This window comes from Heloderma suspectum, chromosome 12, assembly GCF_057233095.1.
Source record: "Heloderma suspectum isolate Gila_16-S chromosome 12, 16-S_ref, whole genome shotgun sequence".
Taxonomy (NCBI): domain Eukaryota; kingdom Metazoa; phylum Chordata; class Lepidosauria; order Squamata; family Helodermatidae; genus Heloderma; species Heloderma suspectum.
In genome coordinates, this window is record NC_139469.1 from 31,360,739 (window position 1) to 31,369,913 (window position 9,175).

Genomic DNA, 9,175 nt, shown 5'->3' on the forward strand with positions numbered 1-9,175 from the left:
TGACCTAACTTTGTCCATTCTCTCCGAACAGCATGGGTGCGGTTTCTTAGTGGACGAGGTGCAGACGGGAGGCGGGTGCACTGGCAAATTCTGGGCCCATGAACACTGGGGCCTTGACGACCCAGTTGACGTCCTGACCTTCAGTAAGAAGATGATGACAGGAGGATTTTTCCACAAGGAGGAATTCCGGGCTAATGCTGTAAGTTCTGCTTTGGGAGGCTGTAGAAACCTCTGCTCTGAAAACAAGTCGAAAAGATTAACTCTTTAAAACCCCTCCTGAAGCCGAGGTTGCATAGTTTCCACAATCACACTGTACACAGAACTTCACACCCTAAGAATATGACCTTTATTTTTATTTTTGTTAAAGAAATTGCGTTTTAATTTGAAATAAAGTTAAAAAAACACAAAGGCAGCCAATTATTTTATTTATTAATATGCAGCATTTATAGACTGCTGAATATAATAAAATCTCTCAGCAGTTCACAAATAATATAAGAAGATCACTAAAGAAACAAAGAAACGCAGTAATTACAATTCTTGGTCTATCACTGATATTCTTCTGGAACAGCTAGAGTAAAACCTCATAAGTAGAGCCTCGCTATCTACTAATGTGAGCTTTATTATATACATTTTTGAAAAACAAGTTTCTTGCCTACAAGGTGCAAAAATCAGCTTGAAATGTATGGGCAGTTTTTAATAAAATCTCAAAACTCAGGGAAGAGGATGAATAAGTACTTGCAGTAGTCAAGTCTTCATGGGCTGCTCCAAGGCCTAACTTGTGCCAGGATCCCTGGAGCCAGAATCTGCTTTTGCAACACCTGTGATATATGAAGTGGCCATACTACTTTGCCACCTCATCCAGCAGGCACCCTAGTGGCTCTGTTCAAAGTGTGCTAGAGGTAATTGCACTCTGTTGAACTGCACGATGTGTGCTAAATTGTTGCTCTGCTAATGGTGTGCAAGAGTCTGCTTAGGGAAAAACGTTTCTTTCAGTTGTTTGAATCAGTCAAGGAGGAAATAGGTGCAAGACATTCTCATTTTAGCTTGTATCATTGTTAGTGAGACGCATAGGCTGGACAGCCATCTGTCAGGGATGCTCTGACTTGGAGTCCTGCATTGAGCAGGGGGCTGGACTCGATGGCCTTGTCGGCCCCTGCCAACCCTACTATTCTATGCTTCTATGATAGGAGTGTGTTGGACTGGACAGTTACAATTCTCATGGTTTTCTTCATCCCCTTCCTTCTCTCCTTCGGTCCGTCCACCCTGCAGCCATATCGGATTTTCAACACGTGGCTCGGGGATCCCTCTAAGAACCTCCTGCTTGCAGAAGTCATTAACGTGATAAAAAGAGAAGACCTCTTAGGAAATGCAGCTCATGCAGGAAAGGCCCTGTTGATGGGGCTGCTGGATTTACAGGTACAAATGTGTGGAGAGATTTGATCTCAGGTGTTTCTTGGAAGGTATTCCAAGGACAGGAAAGCAAAGCTTGCCTTGGATGGTAACTAAACTATTTCAATGGAAACCAAATATTTATCTGGTGAGTCAAAAAAAAACAACCCCTATTTCACAGGGCCAGGTAGTAAGGACAGTAAGTTTGACTTTATAATCTTTAATCCAGGATTTGCTTATAACCACAACCCAAGCTTAGAAGGGAAGATGATACTTTATTTGCATCAGTGTGACTGAAAACAATAAGGTATTCTTTTTAGCAGACTAAACGTGGACTGAGCCATACGAAGGCTTGTAGAATTACACTATGTCAGATGTAGGCAATGCGGTGCCCACGGGCACCAGTGTGTCTCCCGGACACCATTCTTGGTGCCCTGCCCCTCCCACTTAAAAAAAAAATCAATACATTTTCTTACCAGCACCTGGGATTGCTGTGAAGTAGGTTTTTTGTTGGTGCTGAAAACTGTGGGGCTCAGAGGAGTTGTTTAGTGTGTTGGGGCTCAGACCCCACCTCTCCCTTCTACTCAGTCTTTTGGGCAGGTTGCGTGTCCATTGCCACGCCTCCCGTGGCAGCCATTCTGTGGTGGTGCCCAGGGCGGTTTCTCAAATCGCCAGATGTGCTCCTGGCCCAAAAAGGTTGCCTCCTCTTGTGTTACGTCTGTGGCTTGACCCTCAAACCGTGGATGATGTGTGATTCTGCAAACCTTCCGTTATTCTGGTTGTTTGGATTGAGGCTATAGTCTGCTGCAAAGCAGGCATTCCTGCCTCCAGTCACTGTGTGATGCAAATAAAGCGCCATCTCCTCCAAGCAGCAGGGTGCAAACAAAACCCTGCCTGTTCTGTTGATTCAGCAGGTGCAGTAAATGTTTTGCACTGGTCGTATCTTATGTCCTCACCTGCAGTAGCGATGATATTGATTCCAGTCACTCTGTGTGGTGCCGACAAAGTTGTCTCCTCCAGTCACTACAATGCAAAGCCCTGCTTTCCTCCTCTGGCTCAGCAGCGTGCAAATGAACGGTTTACACCAATACCCCACCACGGCATAAGCCAAATGACAACGTAAACCTAAACCAAAAAAAGCACGTGCTTGTCTTATTTTAAAAGTGGTATTAATGATACCCCATTTGAAGTCATTTTCAGCTACTAGCAGTGTTCTTTTTTTAGCCCTGCATCTGGACAATACATCTTGCCTCATTTTCTGTCTTAGGAAAGCCAATGTGTGAAAATTCTCCTGGAGAAAACAGCACACTGACCCATCTCTTATCCCAACTTCTGTGTTAGCAACAAAGGTAGAATTAAAACTGCCTTCAGCAAAGGTAGAATTAAAACTGCCTCTCTCTCTCCCCCCTTTTTTAGAGTCGCTACCCACATCTGATCAGCAGGGCGCGAGGGCGAGGAACATTCTGTTCATTTGACACTCCAAATGATGCTATTAGGAATAAGCTCATTGTAATAGCCAGGAACAAAGGTAGGAGTGTGCAGTTTCCCCGTGTCTCATCACTGTGGGTCTTAATGGTTATGGATACTCCAGATGAAAAACAAACACACCATATCTTGATAGACTGGAGTGCTGTGGCAGAAAACAACAGAATGACATTTAATAGGGATAAATGCCAAGTTCTGCACCTAGGAAAAAGAAACCAAATGCACAGTTACAACATGGGGGATATGCAAGAAGGATCTTGGAATTGTTGTTGATCACAAGCTGAATATGAGCCAACAATGTGATGTGGCTGTAAAAAAGGCAAATGCTATTTTGGGTGGCATTAATAGAAGCATAGCTTCCAAATCCCGGGAAGTACTAGTTCCCCTCTACTCAGCACTGGTTAGGCCTCATCTGGAGTACTGTGTCCAGTTCTGGGCACCACACTTTAAGAAGGATGCAGACAAACTGGAGAGGGTTCAGAGGAGGGCAACAAAGATGATCAGGGGACTGGAAACAAAGCCCAGTGAAGAGAGACTGAAAGAACTGGGCATGTTTAGCCTTGAGAAGAGAAGACTGAGGGGAGATATGATAGCACTCTTCAAGTACTTGAAAGGTTGTTGTCACAGAGAGGAAGGCCAGGATCTCTTCTCCATCATCCCAGAGAGCAAGACACGGAATAATGGGCTCAAGTTACAGGAAGCCGGATTCCGGCTAAACATCAGGAAAAACTTCCTGACTGTTAGAGCAATACGACAATGGAACCAATTCCCTAGGGAGGTGGTGGGCTCCCCGACCCTGGAGACATTCAAGACGAGGCTGGACAGCCATCTGTCAGGGATGCTCTGACCTGGATTCCTGCACTGAGCAGGGGGTTGGACTCAGCCTTGTAGGCCCCTTCCAACCCTACTATTCCATGATTCTATCTTACATAAATCGAAGCTGAATTCTGCATGCATTATGCAAATTGAGCAACTAAATAAATGCTTTTGTTTTGCAGAATTGTTTCCACAGTTTCTGCTATATTGTATCAGTTACTCAAATGTTATTACTCATGGGAGGGGCAAGAACACTGGAGTCGCATCTCCAAACTGTATTGTGGGTTGGGGGGCAGGGGGGCAAAGAACAAATGGAAAACCCAGTGGAAAAGCTCAGTGAGAACTAAAGTCCAATGAGGACAGTGTGCATGGAACACTGGCTGTGGGAGGAAAGAACAAATGGAAAACCCCGAGGAGGAATGGGATGGATGGAATGGATTGGAATGGAGTATCCAGAGTGGGGCATGGCTGGCTGCAATCCTAAACAGGAACACTCCACCCTACAGGCTGTAGTCATAGGGATTTTATTGCTGTCAACAAAATTTCATCCTACTATGATATTAAAAATAAATGGAATAGTAGCAACCCTTGATGGTTTGAATATTTCCCAGTTTGAGATTTTATTTCTGTTGTCAATACGTCTGAGCAATTAAAGGTGCAATCCTACGCATGTTTAGACAGAGAAAAAGCCTACAACTCCCAGCATGAACACCGGGGGCCGCACCTCTCCCCGCCGCCAAAATTGCTGGCCCGCAGCAGCAAACAGACAGCCATTTCCCTTTAAAACAGGGTGTGCAGGGAACATACCCCTTGTTGGAAAGGGAAATAGCGCTGCATGCCTCGTTTTAAAGATAAACCATGGTTCTGTTTGCTGCTGCTGCAGCAGCAGAAAATTCAGCAGCGGTGTGATGGGGGGGCACAAAAACAAGCCATATTTGTCCCACCCCTGGTCTACACTGACTGGCAGCGGCTCTCTAAAGTGTCAGACAGGAGTGTCTCCCAGCCCTGACAGGAGACAGCGGGGACTAAAGCTGGGAACGTGCACCGCAGTGGCTGTGCCTCTGCGCTGTGGCCCTTCCCCTAATCCTGTTGCGTCTTTGGGATGTGAAATCCCATTCATAGGTAGCTTTGTACTGTTTTTTTCTCAAGCTTAAGGGCAGGGAAAACGATCTAATAGAATTATGTATCCTTTTTCCAGTTCTAAACCACTATTGGAACAACTACATACTGTATACTCTCCATTTGTTTCTATAACTATTCTTCTTTAAACTAATACACAGCAGCTAGCTGTAAATCTTAAACAACCCAGTACTAGTAGAATTTTAAAGTCAGTTTTAAACTCAGTTAAACTCAGTTTTAAACTCGCAGCTGGCTGTAAATCTTAAACAACCCAATACTAGTAGAATTTTAAAGTCAGTTTTAAACTCAGTTAAACTCAGTTTTAAACTCGGCAGCTGGCTGTAAATCTTAAACAACGCAATACTAGTAGAGTTTTAAACTCAGTTTTAAACTCAGTTAAATTCAGTTTTAAACTCAGCTGATGGCTGTAAATCTTAAACAACCCAATACTAGTAGTGTTTTAAACTCAGTTAAACTCAGTTTTAAACTGAGCAGCTGGCTGTAAATCTTAAACAACCCAATACTAGTAGAGTTTAGTTTATTTGATTTTTAAAAGAATGAAAGTGCAGCCATATTTTAAAGTTAATTTATTGCAATATATGGGCGGTATCTACCAGTGTCATTCCGTTCGTGCAAATAGCATTGCACTCGCGGAAACTAGGTTTCAAACTGTGCGCAAGAGGATGATCCAACTAAAGTCACGTTTGCACAAGCACAGTTGTGTGAGCGCTTGTGCATTGTTTGCACAAGCCATTGTGCAACCAGTTGTGCATAACTCTTGTGCAACCTGTTGTGCAATAGGTTGCACGACTGCTCACACCGTCAGTTGCACAAGTATATCAGGCGACCGCTTGCGAAACAGAAAGATTCAGCGGAGCTCCGCTAGTGCCATTTGAGTTTGTGGAACGGCACTATTAGACACAGCCCTGTGTCTCTATATTTAGGCTTTTGCTTTGAATTAAACTTCCCGCCATGTATCCTTAAGTCTCTGTGCATACTAGTACCACCACCAAATGTCTGGTGACAAGCCAGCACTTGTGTGTATGAACTGTACAAATTTGGACGAATCGTTAAAGATGCAAAATGTAATCCCCAACTATGCTATTGCTTGCTCAGGGGAGTCTCAGCTTTTTCTTTTCCTAATCCAAGTTTCTAGCCCTCATGGCTGCAGAGAGAAACGTCCAACAACCAGAAATTCCAATAATACAGTTCACAACTATATTGCCAACCATGTATAATATACTATAGCACCAGAATGTGGTCAGAATCTGTTTCAGAAAATTGCTTTTATCAAGTCCAGTATCCGTAGATTTTGAGTCTTGAGAGAAAAACGTTTCTGGTCCACTTTAAATTTGTTGTTGCTGGGCCACACCCCTGTTTTTCTACTGGTAAAGGCAAATCCTTATCAACCAAGGACAAGTGCGAAAACAGTCTTTACAAACTCCAGCTGGCCAAAATGTTGTAGAAGTCCATGGGCATTGTGGAGCGCGGAGAGGTGCGGCCCAGTTCTGAGGATGCAGGCTAACTGGTTCAGGTTGCCAAATTTGCATTATGCTGGGTCAGGATTTGGATGTGTAAGTGGGACCTGCCACAAAAAAGTTCCAGTGCATCTTCCCTCTTCAAAGGAGGGCCCCTGCTCAGAGTTCCAGCCAGCCATCCCCTCCAAACAGGGAATTCTGCTCTACCCGACCTCCCTCACTCCTGAGTTCCATTTTTCTGTTTCAACTGACACATTCCGTTGCTACTCAACATGCTTAGTCATAATTGAGCCATTTCGGGTGCGGGTGGGCGGTTGTCCCCTTTTATTTTTTATATACTTCTGCATATATACTTTTATATACTTCTTAGGCTTTTATTTTTTATATACTTCTGCAAACCATAGAATTCCCCAAGTATGCCAGTATCCCCATCTTGTTTCACAGCGGCCCTGTTGTGTCTAAAATCCAGTCGGCACACACCACCTGAGTTTGCTGTTGCAAGGAGTGATTTAGTGCAACGTATACACTCCTACGCTTACGTACTCTGTGATTAAAGAGGGGTGAATCTCAAACACAATTTCTTTCTGCCCTTAGGTGTGGTGTTGGGAGGCAGTGGCGACAGATCGATCCGTTTCCGGCCCACCCTGGTCTTCCGAGACCATCATGCGCACCTCTTCCTGAATATCTTCAGCGATATCTTGGCAGACTTCAAGTAGCCAAGTCTTACTTTGCACTGAGAGAGTCCAAATCCTATAAGAGTCGGGGAATAGTTTATTTAAAATCATATATATATATCGAGATATATATATATATATCTATATATATATATATATATTTTCACTAATAGGAAAAACTGAATTCATAAAGTGTTTTGTAAAATATTTGTTTTATTTTTCCATGCTTACCACCAATTCAAGCTGCTTCAGGCTAAAACTCTGGACACCCCTGGTGCTTTTGGAATTTCTTGCAAGTATTCTGAGTTCCAGACAGCAGAGCCATAGGGATGGGGGCATAGGGCTGTTCATCTCCCTTGGTTCGGGGCATGCTACATTTTGGGTGCAGCTTCAGGTGTTTTTCAGCATCGCCTCTCTTAAGGTTGTGATGATACTTTCGAAAGTGCGCACTTACTGCCACTGATCCAGAGCTCTCTCCACATACCAAGGTGCACGTCAAATTAGGGAGCAGATGTTTAGGTACATCCGTGCATGCACCAGAGCTGCCACACCCACAAGAAAGGAAAGGCTATAGCCAGTTTTCTTCATTTCAGCTACTGCATCCTTTCCCCTTCCTTTCGTTTCCTGGTGCATTTCCCTATCTTGATCATATCTAGATTGGAAGCATAAAGTAGTTTGATTTTATGTATAGTTTTCTAAGCCATGATGGGAGGCTTTGCAAATCCAACAGTGGGACTGCAGTTCTCAGAAAGGGTTGGGGATCTTGGAACATTTGCACCATCCTCACCTCCAACACTTAAGGCAAACTCTATTCCCAGCCATAGTGCCCACATAAGAACTTCAGAAGAGCCCTGCTGGATCAGACCAAAGGCCTACCTAGTCCAGCATTCTGTTCACACAGTTGCTGACCAGAAGCACACAAGTAGGACATGAATCATAGAATCATAGAATAGTAGGGTTGGAAGGGGCCTACAAGGCTATGAGTGCAATAGCATCCCACTTCCTCTTGTTCCCCAGCAATTGGTATACAGAGGCATCCTGCCTCTCATACTGGAGGTAGCATAGAGCCATCAGGACTAGTAGCCGTTGATAGCCCTCTCCAGGAATTTATGTAATCCCCTTTTAAAGCCATCCAAAGTGGTGGCTATCACTTCATCTTAGGCTAGCAAATTCCATAGTTGACTGTGCACTGTGTCAGTCCTGCCTTTTATCTTCATGGGATGACCCCGTTGTACTAGTATTATGAGAGAGGGAGAAAAATTTCTCCCTATCCACTTTCTTCACACTGTGCATCATTTCATGCACCTCTAGCATGTCTCCCCTTCCTTGCTTTTTTTCTAAGTTAAACACTCCCAGATGTTTTAACCGTTCCTCTTAGTGGAGTTGCTCCGGCCCCTTGATCATTTTGGTTGCCCTTTTCTACACCTTTTTTCCCAGCTCTGCAATATCCTTGAGAAGGTGCAGTGACCAGAACTGTATATATTATTCCAAGTGTGATCACACCACAATTCGTGTAAGGGCAGGATGGTATTGGCAGCTTAGTTTTCATTCCTTTCCCAATTACGCCCAACATGCGATTTGCCTGTTTCACAGCATGTTCAGTGAGCTGTCCACTACAACCCCAAGATCTCTTGGTCAGTCACTGCCAGCTGTGGTCCCATCAGCATATATGTGAAGTTGGGATTCTTTTATGCCAACATCGCATCACTTTACATTGAGGACTTTACATTGCTTACTTTGAACCGCATTTGCCGTTTTAATGCCTGTTCCAACGCCCAGTTTGGAGAGATCATTTTGGAGCTCTTCACCTTGATGGTTTTAGCTGGAGGTACCAGGAAATGAATGTCTGCATGCCGAACACAAGCTCTACTACTGAGCTGTGACTCCTCGGCCTCCCTCCACTTCGCCCATGCCTCTCCTCCAGCACCACATCACTCCTTTCCATAGGATCCCAGCTCATAGGAGTCTCCGGTTATGTTGCTTGGAATAAAATTTGCCGATGGAACTTTCTTAAGCAACCCTCTGCATTGGCATCGAGGGCGCAGTTTTGCACAATACATTTTCTGAATGCACAATGAACAGCCTGGGCTGGGACCCCGCCCCTAGGGGCTGGGAAGGCACCTGTCGCCCCTCCTCTGTCGGAACCAGAATACCAGTTCCGCGAGCAGTGGCTAACCTTTTGAGGATCAGGCCTAGGCCTGCATAGTCGGTCAA

At 44.4% G+C, this 9,175-nt stretch overlaps 1 protein-coding gene across 1 annotated transcript in view; it reads left to right on the plus strand.

Moving 5' to 3' along the window:
* Window positions 1-7,003, plus strand: part of ABAT (4-aminobutyrate aminotransferase) — a 57,342-nt gene extending 50,339 nt beyond the window's left edge. Inside the window, exons 13-16 of the mRNA XM_084818917.1 lie at window positions 32-199; window positions 1,270-1,416; window positions 2,806-2,917; window positions 6,882-7,003. Of these exons, the coding sequence (XP_084675043.1) occupies window positions 32-199; window positions 1,270-1,416; window positions 2,806-2,917; window positions 6,882-7,003 (549 nt within the window). The remainder of the gene's footprint in view (window positions 1-31; window positions 200-1,269; window positions 1,417-2,805; window positions 2,918-6,881) is intronic.
* The last annotated feature ends 2,172 nt before the right edge of the window (window positions 7,004-9,175 follow it).